We start from the raw sequence: 19330 nt of genomic DNA on the forward strand, positions 1-19330 counted from the left end.
ATCAATAAATATACAAAATAACTGTATGTTTCTCTCATCTCTCTCTCCCCTCGAATATCACTTGCCTCTCTCTCTCCTCCTGTCAATCTCGTTCATCTTTCTCTCCTCCTTTTAGTATATAGACACGAGCCGTAATTAAACAAATACACACGGTATAAATCAATTGTATAAAATATAAATGTGATATAATTAGTGATAGATATATAAATTAGTTGTATCTCTCTTTCTTAGATCTCGCTCGCTCATCTGTCTCCTCCTTCTAGTAATAACTTTTTAAACAAACCAATTGTATTTGTGATACATTATCAGCCAATACAAAATAATTGTATCTTTCTCTCCTCTCTCCCTCCAGATATCGGTTGTCTCTCTCCTCCTTCTCTCTATTTCGCTCACCCTTCTCTCCTCCTATTAGCATATATAGCTACGGTTCATAATTAAATAAACTATAGATTTAGCTATCTAATTATGTCCAAATTAAAGTCATTTTGAAAGTTTCAAGAAAAAATAATACAATATGATATTTGATTTACGATTTAGAAATCCACATAACTAATACAATTATAAGTTATAAGAGAAACTATTTATTATTTTTGTACAAGATATGAAGGTGGAACAACACGGATAACTAAACAACCCCCCCCCATCAACATGAGTTGTGGTGCAATGGTTGTTTTACCCTTAACCAGAGGTCTTAGGTTCAAGCCCTGGATATGGAGAAAATCCTGTTGGGAGCTCCATGTTTCCAATCTGTGTTATAAAATCAGAAATTACTGGTTCTAATAAATCATTCAGAAACACAAAGTAACTGAGATTTTTTATAACCAGTAAATAAGATGAACAGAAATTTATTTGTAAAAAATAATTTAATCTGTAAAAACGTACCAGAATCTGGAATACTCTTATTGAAAATTTAGGAAGAAAATCAAGTCCACTGAATTCATAGTGTCCCATTTCTGATAAACAAAATTGATACAATATAAGTAAGCAATAAAAATATAATTGCAGACTTAAAGGAGTATAAAATCACAAAGATTTTTGTCTCCACCAGAAACACAGATCTAATAATTTCCTTAAGATTGTTTCCAATCTGTGTTATAAAATCAGAAATTACTGGTTCTAATAAATCATTCAGAAACACAAAGTAACTGAGATTTTTTATAACCAGTAAATAAGATGAACAGAAATTTATTTGTAAAAAATAATTTAATCTGTAAAAACGTACCAGAATCTGGAATATTCTTATTGAAAATTTAGGAAGAAAATCAAGTCCACTGAATTCACAGTGTCCTTAAGGAAATTATTCCCCTCTAGTATCCGAGGTTTGATTTGGAATATAAGGAAAGTACACGAAGAAATATATGTTTTTAAGAAGAAGGAAGATCAGAAAAAATTCGTTGGAAATATTCTGAAGACTGAATGGTATTTATAGGCAAGAAGAATATATTCTGAAAGGTTGCAACCCTTTCAGAATTAACATGACCATTAATGAAAGGTTGCAAACTTTAGGTTGCAAACTTTCAAATCCGAGTGGGTCGGGTTAACTAAAAAGTTGAAGGTTAAATTCTGTTATCAACTAATTTATCATTTGCCAAGCCCAAGCCGAAGCGAGCGACGACGACGCGAGGGGGTCCCTCTTTCCAACCCTTTTAACAATTAATAGGAGTGTTTATTAATTTAAACTCTCCTATTTTCCTTTCCATTACCGATGAGGGACTATTGCCTTTTTCAATAAAGCATTAGAGGACTTTTCAAGTTCCCAACCTTTTAAGTTCTAAACCTTTCAAATTCCTCTCCTTCCCTCTATTTCCCATCAATTCTTGCTACATACCCAACACTCCACCCCCGAATGGGTCCTACAGTGTGCGAACCAAATTTAGTGGGAGCTCCATTATGGACTTCAAACACCGGACGAAAAAAAAACCATAACTAAGGGCAAACCTAGAAAGGATTGATGGGATGCATCTGAACCCTTGTGATAGAAAGTTACACTATATATACATGATTAAAATTAGTTATTATGTATATGTACATAACATGTTGAACCTCATTCTGCTTCTCCATGTCTTACTTCTTTACATTTCAAATCATCTTACTGAGTATTTTGGCTTATTATGCATAATTTATGTAGAATAACATGAATAATTAAATCTTGCATAAAATAATCTGTAGATTCGATCATAATTAATCTTCACATTAGTAATATCTGCATAACTCCAACCCACCATCAAACACAATGGCAGAGCCATCATATCTTTTGGAGTTTCATCCAAATTCCTTCATGAAAAATTATATTATTTTTACATAATTAAAAATAACTTTTTAAATATATATAATATATGTCGAACCTCCTTCGATTTTATATATCTATTTCTTCAAATTTTAAATTTCTTATCAAAAATTCTGACTCGACCACTAACCAAACGATCTCTTAATGCTAACATAATCATCAATTGTGCAACTTGCTAAAGGTGGTTTTTTTTTTTAAAGTTCATTCTCCAATTCTCAAGCAGATTAATAATAATTCATTATAACGTGGAATCTACGAAGGTATTATAGAAAGTAGAAATAACTTTCTTGGTTTTTGGTGTGTGTCTATATTTGACTCTGCTGATGATTGACACTTGTCCTCCCTTTTTAGTTGGAAATGCAAAACCCTAGTTACCATAATCAACTGACCTTACACTAAATTCTGTTTCATTTTAACGAGGCAGGGATCTTATTGGTCCTCTAAGGGTGTGTTTGGAAAATGTTTTCTCGAAAAATAAATAGATTTTGAATTTTTTTATGTTAAATTGATGAACAGAAAATATTTTTGAAAATATTTTTTAGCATTTGATTTATGAATGAAAGTGTTTTTTGAGAAATATCTTTTATTTTTACTAGAGTAGAATATAATTTATGAAATTGAAAATATTTTCTTGAAACAACTTTTTTTTGGGTAGGTGGGTGGGTTTGGGAGGGTGTGGGTGTATGGAGGTAGGGGGGCAGGGGTAGGTGAAAAAATATAAATTTGAAGTTGAAAATAATTTTTTAAAAACAAAATTAATTTTTGGGGGGTTGGGGGTTGGGGGCAGGGGCAGGGGCAGGTGAGAAAATAAAATTTTGAAGTTGAAAATATTTTTTAAAAATAAAATTAATTTTTTTTGGGTTGGGAGGGGGGGGGGGGGTGAGGCTGCCGGGGGAGGGAGGTAGGAGTTTTAAATAAAAATATTTTTAAAATCGAACTCAATTTTTTTTTGGGAGGGGGTGGGATGGGGGGTTGGCCGGTGGTGGATGGGTGGGGGGGGGGGGTCAGGGATTGGGTGAAAACTAAAATTTTGAAAATTGAAAATATTTTCTAAAAATTGATATTTTTTCCAAAAACAAAATATAATTTGAAGTTGGAGGAGAGTTTTGGAAAATGTTTTCCTTAATTTTTGAAGGGAAGTCATTTTCCTTAATTTTGAGGAAAATGAGTTAATTTGAAAAACATTTTCCAAGATTTTTGTCCCAACCAAACATGAGAAAATTGGAAAAAAATTTCAGAAAAATGTTTTCCTTCATACCAAACACACCCTAAATCTTGTTCACGTGGGCTTGGCTCATCCAACTAAACATTTGTCTAAATACACTCTAGTTTCGTAGTTCGATTTGATACATAATATAGAAAGAAAGAAGAGTTTTAAAGTTTATAGGGATAAAATACACAATAGATGTGTATGTGACTATAAATTATTTCATTGAGGTAAAATCTATAGAAAGAAAAGTAAATCATATAAATGAGTCAAAGAGAGTAAGTCATTTCATTATACTAAAAACAAAAAAAAAAAAAACACTCAAGTATTCTACTTGTTTGAATTTTATATGTGTGAGTTTTGTACCTAAATTATGATCAACTATAAATCGAAGTACACTTTAAATATCAATTGTTTACATTTTCTACCTGGATTAATATTATCGTTATCAAGTAGAAAAAGTAAATAACCAATAATTAAGATGTGATTTGATAAATATTTGGTGATAGTTCATGTAAAACATCACACACTTAATTAATCATGTATGAACTCAAAAACTAGATTAGATAGAGATTTCTGATGGAAAAGAAAAAATCTCAATTACCTAAAAAATTATGTACATGCACAAGCATTCTCTTACATTTAGAGTTACCAAAAAAGGGTCAGCCTAGCCCTATTGTCCCAAGCCTTGCGAGTCAAGAAATTTGATGGGTTAAGGCGGCTCGATTCTTCATTCGGTATGACTTGAAAATGCTCAACCCAACCCAAGCTTAGAAGGATTGCGGGTTGGAGTGGGCTAACCCTCTTTTTTCAAACCTAAAATTCTATAACACCAAAAAAAAATGAGTAGATTTTTAAATCAAATATGACAAACAATAGTAGTATTTCAATATTATTAGAAAAGAATCTAGTGTGATCATACGCGATATACATGTAGCTGGTGTAATGTATCCCAGATACACAAACGAGATAAGAGAGTGGCAATCGAGATGGATGGAGGTGAGGCCGCATGATTTGTCTATGTATCGTACATATATTGAAATCTACTTGAATAGAGTGTATTTAGAACAAATTAAACATAATTTTGAGTTTACATATTCCGATATACATGCATCTGGACGCACTAAATAATTAGCTCATACTTTAGTGAATTTTTTTTATATAAATTATCATCAAATCAATAGTTTTGATCGACTCTGACCAAGCCTCAAAGGCCAAAAATTTATAATGGTCGGCCTTATAAACTCTAATTCATAATAACATGTTAGGTCAGTTTCATGGGCTAAGCCCATTTTGATGACTCTACTTATATTGTTCTCTAATATTACAATACACTTGAAAAATAAAATAATTTTTAAAAGCAATCTGTTCAACAGCATACCAGACCACTAAGCAATAAGACCATATAAACAAAGGAAACAAAGAGCACTAGCCATATTTGGATAATAAGTGGATATTTCTTTCTTTATTTCCACTCTTATTTGGAGAAAAATAAAAAATAAGAAAAGAATGAAAATTGGGTAGACAAAGAGAACAAATAAAAAAAAAAGACAATTTGTCATAAAAATTAGAACTTTTAAAAGGGACGGTGCACGACTTCCTTTTTGTGGTAACCTTAAAATCCGAAAATATAGAAGCCATTATTTTTGTGTCCTATTGGCATGTGGATCATACTTTATAATTTATACTATATGATTATTGTACAGTTGTACTGGTTGGTGGAGGGATATTCAATGTTTACTTTTATACCCATTCTCCATAAAGTAAATTATATTTAAGAAAAATGTGTGAAATATATCTGAATTTTAATCGAAATTGTTGTAATGATATCAAATTTTACACTATTTAATAGTGTATTTTAAAGATATATATGTTCCACGTGGACATAAAAATATTACATAATTATGAATAGCAACGTGTCCACGTGGCACATATAAAATACCCGATTAAATAGTATAGTGATAAACAATTCTCCATAAGATTTGATATCGTCACAACAATTTCAATCAAAATTGAATATTTTTCAGACTTTTTTCCCATTACATTTCATAAATATAAATTGTTAAATGTCGAAGGAGTTGCCACATTTAAAATAACAACATTAAGCTGGATTTAATTCTTTTTTTAATGATTAGATGTCAATTTTTTAAAAAAGTGAATAATTTTTATGATTAAATGGGTCCAAAAAAAAGATGTATTAAGAAAGCATCTATCTCCAAAAGGAATTATTTTATTTTGTGTTTACACTCGGAATATTATTTTATGTCCAAAATATTTCTTTTCCATAAAATATTATGTTGACATTAGTGATTATACCAACTGTCATTATAATTATCCTTTAAGTAATTTCAAATATCGTTTTTATTATCTGCTATTATAACAGACCATTCATTATACATTGAATAGCCTTGAAAGATTTTCATGAGGTACAATATTTCACCTTTTAATACTTAAATCACTCTTGATCCCTTTTCTATGAAGGTGTGAAGATACATATACACATAAATTTATCCTCCCATTTTTTATCGGTGAACATCTTCCTAATTTTATACTAGAAGAACTTGTTGAATCTTCGAGATACATATATTTATATCAGGTGAAATATCCACAGAATTTGAAACAATTCAAGTTTTGATCAATTCTACATAAACGTTCATGAAAAAGGTATTTTCTATAAGATTTCTGATATTTCTATTGGTTAATATCTTCCTAATTTTATACTAGAAGAACTTATTGAATCTTCAAGATAATATATATTTATACCAGGTGAAATATCCAGACAATCTGAAACGACTCAAATTTTTGATCAATTCTACATAAACGTTCGTGAAAAAGATATTTTCTCTAAGATTTCTGATACATATAACAAGTGGTGAAAAAGAAAAATTGGCCACCAAACATTTTATTAAATATGTTATATTTTACGTGAAAAGGAAAATGAAATCAAATATTATCTTGACAAATAACAATGAAATATTCTTACTTTATCTTGTGTATCAAACGAATCAATCAACCCACCAAAGAGGGGTAATTCGTCAACTAGAATCTCACATAAAAAGGGGAATTGTTATTCTCTTCATTTCTTTTTACATGATACTTTTTAAATTTTGAAATTTTAACAGATTTATTTTTAATCATTTTCTATATCTTTTAAATATTTTAAATTATTGATTATTACGCTTTTTTCTTTTATTTAGTTCGTACATAGTACAAGGCATTTTATTGCACAATAAAAAATGCTACATACCACACCACGCGTCAGCGATCTATTGACGTCGGCACTTTTTATAACAAATTAACGAAATCAAGCATTTCATTGGTACACGTGGCATTTCATTGCACAATATAAAACCATCAGCGGTTTTCTCTTCTTCCCTTTTACACACACTTTTTTTTTCCTCAATCAGAAGAAAGATTGACCCGAAACGACGAAACCGCAGCTCTCATTTTTGTCTTCTGTAAGTTTTCGTCTTCATTTTCTTCGGAATATTAACTGTAAATTTCTCCGTTTTTCAAATAGTATCTGTTTCTGACTATTTTTCGAGACGGATCTAGGATTTTAAGCTTATCGACTAACCAATGAGCTCATGTCGTTGTTTGAATTTTGAGTTCAATAGTTTCAGCAATTTCAGTGAGTTTTAATGGATTCAAGCTAAAAGTTATCGGTTTACATGAACTCACAACACACGTAGATTTGCAAAATCAACTTCATTTCCAAAACGCTAATTGATTTCTCTCCTAAATTCGTACATTATAGCTCTATTTCAAATTTTTTGAATCAGAATACAATAGTATTTTCTACTGTTTTGTGATTTTAGGATAAAATCAAGTATAAAGTATCAGTTTCTGGCATTTTCCTCTACAGATGCGCGGATCTAGGATTTTAATTTTATAGGTTCAGGATTTAAGTTCTAGAGTGAATTTTAACGGATAAATCTCGATTCACACATTTAAGTGTATTTCTGATTGTGCTTGTGTATAAATATATACGTGTAGAGAGAGAAAGAAGAGAGATAGAGATTGAGTTCGATGGGGAGAGGAAAGATATTGATAAGGAGGATCGATAATTCAACGAGCAGACAAGTGACGTTTTCGAAGAGGAGGAATGGATTGTTGAAGAAGGCGAAGGAGTTAGCGATTTTGTGTGATGCGGAGGTTGGAGTCATCATCTTCTCCAGTACTAGCAAGCTCTATGACTATGCAAACACCAGGTTTTCCCCCCCTATTTCTCACACTTTTTTTGCCTGTCAGATGCTTGAACTGCAATTTATATTTAATTTTCTGGAAAAAAACTTTTTGCGTGTGTTTTCATTCGTCTATTAGTTAGTGAAGTTAACTACATGAAATGTATCATCTTTTTTAACCGTACACATTAACTTCAAGTAAAAAATGCTTGAGGTTTTAAGGCGTATTGAGGCGCAAGCGTATAATTAAAGGAGATAGAGATATTTTATGTTGTTAACTTAACTACATCGTAGATAAATGAGTGAGCACAAACCAGAAAAAAAATAAATCATAGTTTGAATCGAAAATGTCTAATTGAAACACTTTATTAAGAGTTGATGTGTTTGGATTGAAAGAAGACAATTTGTATCTTCTTCTATTTTGAAGTAATTTTATTTGGCACTAATATTCAGTTTAATGTAATGTGTTTGTTTATTATTGAAGTTCTCAATTAATTGAAATTACTAGGATGAAGATTATTAGCTCGAGATTTTATGATCCAAATAGGTTCATTTAAAAGAATATGTTTAATTTTACTACAAAGTTTTCTATTTACTAGTTATGTGTAGCTTTAATATGCTAAAAGTAGTATTTTGGATTAAGACTTATAGCTGTTATATAATGGGTAAAGACAAAATCATATATGCTCTTTTGATATAATACATTAGAACTTTCTAATTAATATTGTCGGAATCGCTAAATATTATTATTTTATAGGTGTATTATTTAAACGATAAATTAATATTTATTACTATAAAGTATGTTTTACAAGATTTAATGAAGTTAAATTTTGAAGACATCAAAATCATTGTATCTTACTAATTTATGTATCATATTTATTGAATTAATATATAAAAAATAAATTCATTATACATAAAGTATAATGTATGATTCATTGTAATTTTTTTTTTATCAAAAATGATCTATTGTGATATTAATTGTTTATTCATTCTAATTAATAAATCATTGTAATATCCATTTTTCATCATAATAATTAAATATTATTCATTGAATTTTTACTAAAAACATTCGATGTATGATGGTGAAAGAATAAATTATATAAGTAACAGAGAAAATTTCCCCAAATCATTCCCAACAATGGCTTTTCTTCTAAAAGGTGTCACAAAATCAACAATGACATATCAAATATGTAAAGCATTATGTGAGTATAAAAGAGATCATTCCACGTGTAGTTAAAAAGATTGCAATCGTGGCTTGATGAAAATTTTCATGTGAAATTAAGTTAGTCAAGGTACAATTTAGAACACACTCAAAATGACTAACTGAATATCTTTTGGCTAACTTAAAAATAGAAAGGAATATCAAGCAACACAAGTCAACAAACTTTTTAGACATGGAGGAAGTTGTTTATGAGAAATTTCTCCAACACTAAGACTGTGTGAAAATAATTGGAGAGAATTTAGGAGAAAGTAAGAGATACAATGAATTTTTTGTATTCTTAACAAGATCTTGAACACAACTTTTCTCAGGCTATCTTGAAAAATTCAAGGTAAGACATGGTATCCATTCATTTCTGTCATTCCAAAAAGAGAGGTTCAATTGATATAACATGATATGGAGATGGAATTGGGATCAATAAAATAAAATTATACTATACTAAAGTTTTATTACCGTTGAACTTATTTTATTAATAATTTTCTATCCTTTTTCGATCTACGTAATACTATCTTGTGGGTCAAACGCTGGTTGACTTTTTTTCTTCAAATTAGTGCCACGTAGGCCTAAAAGAGATAGAAAATTACTTTTAAAATTAAGTTTAGGAGGTAATAGGACCTTAAAATAGTATAAATGTGTCTATGTGATTTCGAATCGCTTTGTTGCAATGAAGATAAATATGATAAAAATGTCTATATGGATTATTGAAAAATAACAAAGCAACATGAACAACTTGAATTATCACTATCATGCAAATAAAAGAACATAGATGATAAGTGTGTTTTTGATGAATATATTTATTGATTTGACCACAAAATACATGGTAGACGAATTTTGCTTGTGGTAAATAATTGTTCAGTACATTTAAAAGATACCGATTGACTACCAAATGTTGAATTGCTTTTCTTACCACCCAACATAACCTCAAAGATTGAACGTTCTTTTAAAATTGAAATAATAAGTTTTCATAATATATTATTGTAACTGAGTTTATCATATGATATTGGAACAAATTGATCCTAAGACCGATTGAATTTTTAAAGTCATGTTGGGTGGCAAGAAAAACAATTGCAATATTTTGTAGTTCTTTAATATTTCTTGGATGTGGTGGGCTATCATCTACTACAAGTAAAACTTGTCTACGTTCAAATCAATGAATGTATTTTTAAAATGCATTTGTCATCTACACCTTTTGTTTGCACGATAATGACAATTCATATTAACATTCTTAAAGCACCATGATTTCATATAATTTTCAGTAATCTATATAAGTTTTTTTCTCCAAATTTATCTTCATTGCAACAAATAACAATCGTGAATCTTTTTTTGTCCTATTTTATTTTTTCAAATTAGTAACAAAAGAATGATTTGTTTGTAACCTGTAGAACAAATCAACTTCATTCATATGAAAATCACCTTTTAGATATGGAACTAGTAAATTTTTCCCTCACAGACTCCAATTTTATGTTCATGACTTGTATATCAATTGAACCATTCTCCGAAATGACTTGATACCATGTGTTAGCTTGATTTCTTAATAGAATCATGAGAAAAGTTGTGCTTAAAAATGTTGTTGAGAATATACAAATTTCATTATATATCTCGTTTTCTCTAAAATTAACTCTTCAATTATATTCACATGATCTTAATATTAGAGAAACTACTCTTAAACAACCTTTTTCATGTTTGAAAATTTTGTTAGTTTGTACCACTTGATATCATTTCCTTTTAGTAAGTTAGTCTAAATATATTCAAATGACTGTTTGAATGTGCTTAAAATGTACCTTAACTTTTAAATGAAAATTTTCATCAAGCTATAACTGCAAATACTTTTGAGTGTAGGTGAAATGGTCTCATTATACTTATATAATGTTTTACGTTATTTGATTTATTATTGTTGATTTTGTGACATCTTTTAAAATGAAAAGTCATTACTTATACGATTTGAAAAAGTTTCTTATGTTACTTATATAGTTTATTCTCTCACTATCATACATTGAATGTTTTTAGTAAAAGTACAATAAATAATATTTAATTATTAAGAAATAAGGTACATCACAAAGATTTATTAATTACAATGGATAAACAAAGAATCATTTGATAAAAAAATTACAATATATGAATATATATCATACATTGTATTTTATGTATGATGAATTTATTTTTTATATTAATTCAATAAATATGATACATAAATTAGTAAGATATGATGATTTTGATGTAATCAAAATTAATCTTTATTGAATCTCGAAAACATTTTTTAAAAATATTACTTTATTGATCAAATAATAATCCTGTAAAATAATAATATTTTATAATTCCGATAATATTAATTTAGAAGGATTTTACTCTATAATCTTCTGCTTAAAATGTTAATGGTGTATTAGAGTAAAGATTTTATAGCACATCCAAAGGATAATTTTCTTGTTATAAATTTTTTTCTCTCAAACTCAAGGTGAAACTAGTTTAAAAAATATTTAATGCATTAGGCATTAAATATAGATTAGTAAGCATTTATATCAAATCACAGTTAAAATATTCGAAATAAAAGGACAAATATTTATCCATTTTAAATTTACATCTGTTTATAAACTTTCAACAAATAATACACACTTGTTTATACTCTAGCATGATTTAAACAAAAATCATTCACATTCAAATAAAATAAATTATTAAATCACTTTCAACTCCTTAAACAAAAGTAATCAAGTTATTTTATTACAATTTAAAGGATATACTATTACAAACACAGATAAAATAACTTTAGCTAGTCAAATAATCTCAGATTTTTCTTGGAATTTTGTAAAAAGAAATTTCAATTTTATTTGTTTAATCTATATAACACAGAACATATAAATAATGCTCTAAATATTTTCCCATCCTAGTACGATATTTTCGAAGATAATAGCTCTTTAGTAGATGTAAAACCTTTATTTAAATTATGGAATAATTGGAAGAATATCATTTATCCTTTTTGATAATGTAACTTATTGAGGAATAATAACAAAAATAAATAAATAAATAACTTATTTAGGAATAAAACTAAAAGATTAAAACATCACTTATTTAGGACCAGATAGAGTAGTTGTGAGTTGGCAAGCACAATGTATAAAGAAATCTTTTAGGAGACGTTTGATGTGAAATATAAGGAATAATAATTCAGGGATAATATGCAGTGTTACTTTATCTTCTATGTGTTTGGTTGGAGACTTGAAGGCAGAGGTGACTCGACGGTGTTAAAAAAAAGACATGTGTCTTAGGCTCCTAAAATTTAAGAGGCCTCATTTTTTTTATTTATAATAATAGGTTATAAGTTATTATTTTTTAACAAATATTGAATACTATTTGTAGAAAAAGTAAAATTTCGTGAAAAATGAAGATATTATTAGAAGAAATTTGATATATTTGGAGTACAATATTCAATAAAAATAATTTAAAATAAGAATGGTTAAATTATCATATGAAAACTAGAAGAAATAAATTATATAAAAGTTATTAACAATTTAAATTTGAGTCCTTGTTTGATTTTTGCTTTAGGCCACTAATACGCTTGAGCCGCTCTTGATCGGAGATCTTAAGTAGACATTGGATTATTTTTCCCCCACCATTTATATCGTAGTGTGATGTGATAAAATATCCTATATACATAATCAGATAACTTTTATCCTAGAATAACTTATTCCCAAACAAACAACCCCTAAATGTTTGGAAGCCCAACATAGATTCAAGTTCAATTTCACTCTTTTAGGCAGCTCCTGAACACACTATTAAGACCCAAACAGATACAACAACAACTGAGTTCTAAACCAGACATGACCAAAGAGATTAATCAAAGCTGGTTCAAGTCACTCCTACTCAACAACTTGGCATGTTGATCAAAGCACCACCACTAATGGGCCAGAATGTGCAAGGTAACACCAAAAACAGCAAACCTGGCCAAGATTTAATAACACATAATACATAAGATGTCCTTTTAACTGGTCTCAACGGACATCTACGCTCTCCGAACAAGTAGGCATTCAACTTGCATAAAAAATTGAACAAATAAATACATGCGTCTTATGTGGCAATTCGTGTCTTACCTGTATTATGTCAAGTAGGATAGAACATGTTTGAGGCAGGTGTCCGCATGAAGGTCACTTGTTGCACACTCAACTCCTTCCTATGGTGGCGGTGATGCTAAGTGGTCACTCTTTGGAGGTGATCCAAGGAACCCGAACTCTTATCTGAAAAGCAACTAGAAAAGATTTGAGAATCTTGATCCATGATGGTTCTGATACAATGCAGTGCAATAGGCTGAACTTGTGTATTTCTATTACACGCGTATACAATGCAGTGCAAATACTATACATGCTGATTACACATTTTACATTTCTAGAGTTGTATGTTGTTCTGTGTTTTTACACTACATTTATGCTTTATTCATGTCCGCTGATGACACTGGATCACATACTTGCTTCTTGGTTAGGGTTTCTCCTTCGACAATGGTGCAGCGTTTGTCTTGCCATTTAGCCCTCGAGAAAGGTGCAAGGCTGACAATAAACATAGGTTCTCTGCAAAAAAGTATTGCTAGAAGTACTTATACAACCAAATATTCAACCATAACCTTGAGATTTCTCAACATTATGAACTACTGCTCGTTTATAACAACTTTATGACACTGCGATGGTCAATGCAAATGACTACCTTTCAGTATGTACATTAGAAAAATCTGAACAGTTTTACTATTTTGACAGCATGAAATCAGTGATTGAAAGATACAACAAAGCAAAGGAGGACAACACTTATAAATTGGGAGATCCAAGTTCTGAGGTCAAGGTTAGTTTTGCTAGCTAATTTACGGTCACCTAGTCAAAGGAGAAAATGCACTATAGTTTCTTGGATACTTACTTTCTCCCCTGAATTGTATATAGTTTATGAAGTACCAAAAGGAATTTTCTTTAATGTTAAAACTGGAAGAACGGACACGAGCTCAAAAGAAAAACCAGAATCATAATTTGATTTGCTAGGGGAAACTACGGACAGACTGTAATGCTGAAGAATAGGACTCTGCAATTGTTAATTTTCTCCAAGACTCCAAAATACTTCATATCTTTTAGATTATTTGACTTCCCAAGAGAACACAACACTAGCCGACGACTTGCAGAGAATGAGTATAGGACCTTACAACACGTTATACTTGTATCAAGCTAAATTTTTGACGGCGTAAAAGAATCAGGACTTCACAGCACATTCTTTCATGCATTTGTAGTCTTCTTGTTTGTTTTGTACACTATTACCATGCATACATCTTATTGGTGTCTTTACTATATAAGCCTTTTGCTTGTTTGTGCCAACTTTATTTTGTATACCTACATCCGGATTTTTTTCTACATTTATAGCATCTAATTAAGATGCTCAGAACTGTTAGTAACCAGCACAAGCAAACACGTAGGTCGTGAAGTCAGGAGGACAGTAAGTCCTAGAATCTCTAGACAGTAGTAAAGCTGCCAGCAGACTAGTAGTATGATACAATAATTCTTGAGGACAACCTATACTTGCAAAATTAATCGATTCCATGAACTTGGATCCCAATTCCACGGAAATCGGATGCCAGAAGTTGCATGATATTCCAATTCTACTACTCTTAGTTGTACCTGTGAACCAGATCAATTCCATGAACTTGGCCCAGGGTTGTTGGATTATGGTTTTTTAATATATGATGACAAGAACATGCGCATGCATGAAAGGATATGTCAACAGTTGATCCACAAACAAAGTGGGCGGAGAGAATGGAAATTCTCATTAGCAGATATCTGTTATACCATCCCCATTTGATCCTTCAATTATGGAGAAAAGGAGGAATCATCTAATGATGGAACCTATGATGAAGGCCAATACAACTAACAAAGGGTTAGCTTTGTGGCCAAGAATAACTAGGAAAAAAAAGAACTTGCTAGTTAAGATACAGCAAAGTAAAAATGTATTCGGAGTTGACAGCTACAAAGATGGTGGGCCAAGAGGGAAGATTTTTTAATAACACAATCAAAGTCTCTGAAAAATTGTTTCATCTTAATGGCTCACCAGGGAAGAAATTTTTACAGGTTTACTTTATCAAGTCCACTTTATTTCGTCATGGGACCTGAAACAACTTCCAAAAACCACATCCGAAAAAGACTTGTAACATCTATGAACTGGTAAGTAAAAAAGTCAGGATGACAATAACCGGATTATGACCATTAGGTCCACTCAATATCCTTAACGGTGTAACTAAACTTTATACCAAGATGACAATAACATGGAGCTGTTACAAATTTGGCCACTCTTCCAATACCATAATGACATTCTGGGAATTGGGATACACTGGTTGAAGGTCTTTGATTCAAACAACAGTATCCAGCTTTACAAGACTACAGACAATCTTAGCCTAGTCATATCATCTCTGCTATTTCGAGATTCTAAATCCTTCTTTGCAATTGTTTCAGGGTCAGAAGATCTGTTCTTTAGATTATGAGAAGAAGCAAAGGGATAAAAACTTCCTTAAAAAATAGTTTGTTTTGCTTTACCGAGCAGTATTCAGTGGTGCAGGTCAGAACATAGGTGAAGATTATGTGATTAGAGGGAAAAGAATAGAAACTTTGGACCTTCACACTTTCAGAAGTTGCATATCTGGCCGAGTGCCTTAGTAGTTCAGTTAGAGCATGGAAATGGAAATGGAAATGGTTGGTCTGTATTTTCTGGTATAGATGGATCACAGAAGCAGCTCTTGAACCCTCTTAATCAGGTGTCTTTTAACCCAAATATGACTGCTCAGTGCTGACATGATTTATCACATATCTGAGATTTGTGCTGAGATGTTAATGCCACCATCATATGGCATCTACTGCTCGTAGAATATATACCAAATATACTTATAAGTTATAACAGTAAACAGTTTCGAGTATGGGCATCTCGTTGGAACTAAGGAATAAGTTCTAATTGGGGTTCCAAGTCATAATTTCCTGTTCAAGAAAAGCAGAAAGGTTTGCTATATTACAGGAATCTAAGTGATTCAGCTTAAGCCAACACCATGGGTACGAGAATGCAGTTAGGTCTTCTGCAATATAAAAACAATGTGCTACACATTTTCTTGATATGCAGGAAAATTAAGCCCCTGCCAATGTTACCTTCGAGAAATACAAATTGCACAGCTAGACTCTTTTTTTGTGAAGATGGTCACACTTGACTTGTCGTCTAGAGCTATATCTGAACTCAAGAGATAAAATCCTCTAGACCGTATTCCCAAAATATGTCGTACCGTCATTTTACTCGATTGCCAATTATTTTCAACTCACTGAAGATGCAATAACTTCTGCAAATGCAAAAATGATTAGTTGAAGGAAATCCAAGCTCTCACGATACACACCCGGATGCATGCCAATCCTATGTCTTATACCCAAATGCCAATAAACTAATGAGTAGAAGTGCCAGCATTTAGAGACAGGGATAATGGTGATGTAGGAGCTAGCACAGGCAAAAACATAAACTGAAAGACTCCCCTTTTCTCAAACTGAACATCTTCATGCATAATAAATGTTGACAGTAAGAACTATGCACATATTACTTGGAATTCATACATTGAGAATATTAACTCACTAGAGAGGGAAAAGGTTTGTCAATGTTGTCTTCAATACAACATTAAAGAACTACATATCAACCTCAATCTTAAGCTAATATACGGAATTTTATAAACTAAATAATGAACACTAATTTACCAAACCAAAAAGTTTCTGTAAGAGGCCTTTAATTTGTCATGCTGTCTCGGTGCAGTGAAAGTTACAGTCATCCATTCCAAGCCACCAGGGGTTCTATCTTGCACCACCAGATGAGGTTGGAATCTTAAGTTGTATTACACGAGGTGAATGGAAGTATTAGATGAGGAACCAATAGTGTAAATTGTCATACAAAATTCAAACATGATGGTAAAGCAACAGTAGCTCATTATTTTCTTCAACACATATTGAAAGGTTAATTATGGTTTGCTTTTGAAATAGTATGTTTCTGTTTTGGTTAATCGATGCTAATTCTAGAAAGCAACAGTAGTTCATTATTGTCTTCAAACCATTATTGAAAGGCTTGTTATGGTTTTTGATATGTGAAACGATCTTATCAAGCCATTTCTGAAAGGCTCATTCTATTGATTTCTCTTTTATTGATAAATCCAAGCTACTGGAATATCTTCTTGTCGCAGTTTTGGCAAAGGGAAGCTGCACTGCTGAGGCAACAACTAGAGAACTTGCAAAGGAATCATCGGTAAGCTCTTTCACCCCAACTAGCATAATTATTCAAGTTCTGAGTGAATGACATTAAACTACCAATAGGACTAAAACCAAAGGCAACAGACAGAATATTGAAAAATGGCTAAAAATTTTCTGGCATCATACGTGCCCAGAATAGACAGCACGACAAGAAAGTGACTTGGGTCTCTGCTATGATCATGGAGACTCTCATAACATGCAAGTATACGAGTGATATTCTAAAATGGAGTTGTTATATTCAGAAGAAGATAACAATATCTTTGATGCAATATGACTAACAACAAAGGTGGAGGCTAGGATTTGATGTTTATGGATCCGTTTTTTTTTCCTAAGTCGTTTTAGTTACTTTTAGAGGCAAAACATATGCTTGCAGTCATAGTCATTTTACCAGTGGATTTATATTAAAGGCCTAAATTGGCTTAAAACATTGCTTCTCTGGCAGAAAAATGATGGGTGAAGAACTATCAGGACTGAATGTCAAAGATTTACAGAACTTGGAAAAGCAACTTGAAACAAGTCTGCGTGGTGTCCGTGCGAAAAAGGTATGAGCTTTCACCTCCAAATATGCTAAATTATTTGTATAAATAGCACTGACAACCTCTGATTTCTGTAGGACCAAATTCTGATTAACGAGGTACAAGAACTAAACCGAAAGGTCAACCCCTAACTGCGACACACTTGTTGTCATTTATCCTAAAAAAATAAGTTAACAAGCCAACTTCATCTGTTTCTTTGCAGAGAAATTTCAGCCATCAAGAAAACAAGGAACTTCATAAAAAACTAGACATTGTTCGTCGAGAAAATATGGAATTGTATAAGAAGGTATTGGTATATTTCACTAGAAAAGATTTCGCCTATGCTAGTAGTTAATAATTTCCTTCTTAAAAATCAAAACAAAAACCTCAGTCTTTCTGCTTCAAAAAATATTCTACATGTCCTGTTCGAAAATCAGGTTTATGGAAATAGAGATTCAAATGTAGTGAGCAAAATGGCCACGAGTTCAAGCAGTCTAAGCGTCAAAGAGGACCCTCTCGCACCTCTTCATCTCCAGTTAAGCCAACCACAACTACAACACTATGAAATGCCAGGAACTACAAAATTGAGGTAATTTTCGCGTGCATATAATTTGAAAGCAACATATAAACTCCAATGATCGGGATTCTTGACTCTTGTCATACTGAAATACTTCAGGCTGTCACTGCATTAGTGGAGAAGATGCACGTAATGTGCGCTATTAGTGTTGTCATCAATGTTCTAAAACATACTTTTCTTTGTCAATGAGCTTCTTCTGAAGGGGAAACACTATTTTGTCCATATATTTGTCATTCATGTCTATAATTATTAGTCTTGCACTTAACATCTATATTTGTATTAGTTTCTCCCTTCGTATTTAATTTTTCATTAGAGCTTGCACTTAAACCCCCATCGGACCTTAAGTGTTTTTTTGTGCTTTTTGCTTTTGACAACACTGTTAAAACTAGTCTAGAACCTGTTGAGTTGATCTAAAATTTAATTTAACTTCAACTATTAATGAAACTGATCCACAATTGTTGGGTTTAGCAAAGTGTGAATGGGAAAAGAAGAGAGAATATGGAAAAGTGAGGGAACCAATTTGGAGGGAAAATGAAAAGTCATTTGCAATGTGCAAATGAAAAGTCATTTCTCCTACATCGGCAAAAGAAAGGGAAATTGTTGTCCTTGTATAAGGAAACACTTCCTTTACTTCTTAAAGAGCTAAGAAGAAGGTGTCCTCTTGCTCCGTCGTTGTCGCTTGGATTTGGCAAATGATTTGATTGATAAATTTTTTGGACAAAATTTATTTAATCAATTTTTGTTAATCAAATAAATCCTGTTAATCTTATCTCTTATAAATTAATTTAGGACGTTAGTTAATTAACATAATTAATTCGCGTATAACGGTAACGTTCCAATAAGTCGTTACTTTCCCAACATACACATTTTTTGAAAAGTTGTTATTTTTCCCAAAAGACGCAACTTTCTGGATAAAACGGGTCTGAACAGATTTCTCAAAACAGACATGTTTCTTGTTGAAAATGGTTATAAAAGGAAGTCATTTTTTTGTTTTTCAAATACCGAATTTTTTTTCCTTCTCTGAATATATATATTTTCTCTCAAAATCAAAGTGTCGATAGACTGAGT

The 19330-nt window shown here is 31.3% G+C and overlaps 1 protein-coding gene across 2 annotated transcripts; it reads left to right on the top strand.

Moving 5' to 3' along the window:
• The first annotated feature begins 6840 nt into the window (after positions 1–6840).
• On the top strand, positions 6841–18589 carry LOC101251455 (MADS-box transcription factor 23-like). 2 transcript variants are annotated; one of them, XM_004252677.5, is made up of 9 exons: positions 6841–6952; positions 7491–7705; positions 13631–13712; positions 17104–17165; positions 17613–17712; positions 17784–17825; positions 17909–17992; positions 18123–18274; positions 18362–18589. In XM_004252677.5, exons 2-9 carry the CDS (start codon positions 7524–7526, stop codon positions 18375–18377), a joined length of 720 nt encoding a protein of 239 aa, XP_004252725.1. In that variant the 5' UTR covers positions 6841–6952; positions 7491–7523; the 3' UTR covers positions 18378–18589. The 2 variants fall into 2 exon arrangements, with proteins under 2 accessions (XP_004252725.1, XP_010314595.1); XM_010316293.4 differs by having other exon boundaries at positions 17784–17804.
• The last annotated feature ends 741 nt before the right edge of the window (positions 18590–19330 follow it).

This window comes from Solanum lycopersicum, chromosome 12 (genome assembly GCF_036512215.1).
Source record: "Solanum lycopersicum chromosome 12, SLM_r2.1".
NCBI classification, from domain to species: Eukaryota; Viridiplantae; Streptophyta; class Magnoliopsida; order Solanales; family Solanaceae; genus Solanum; species Solanum lycopersicum.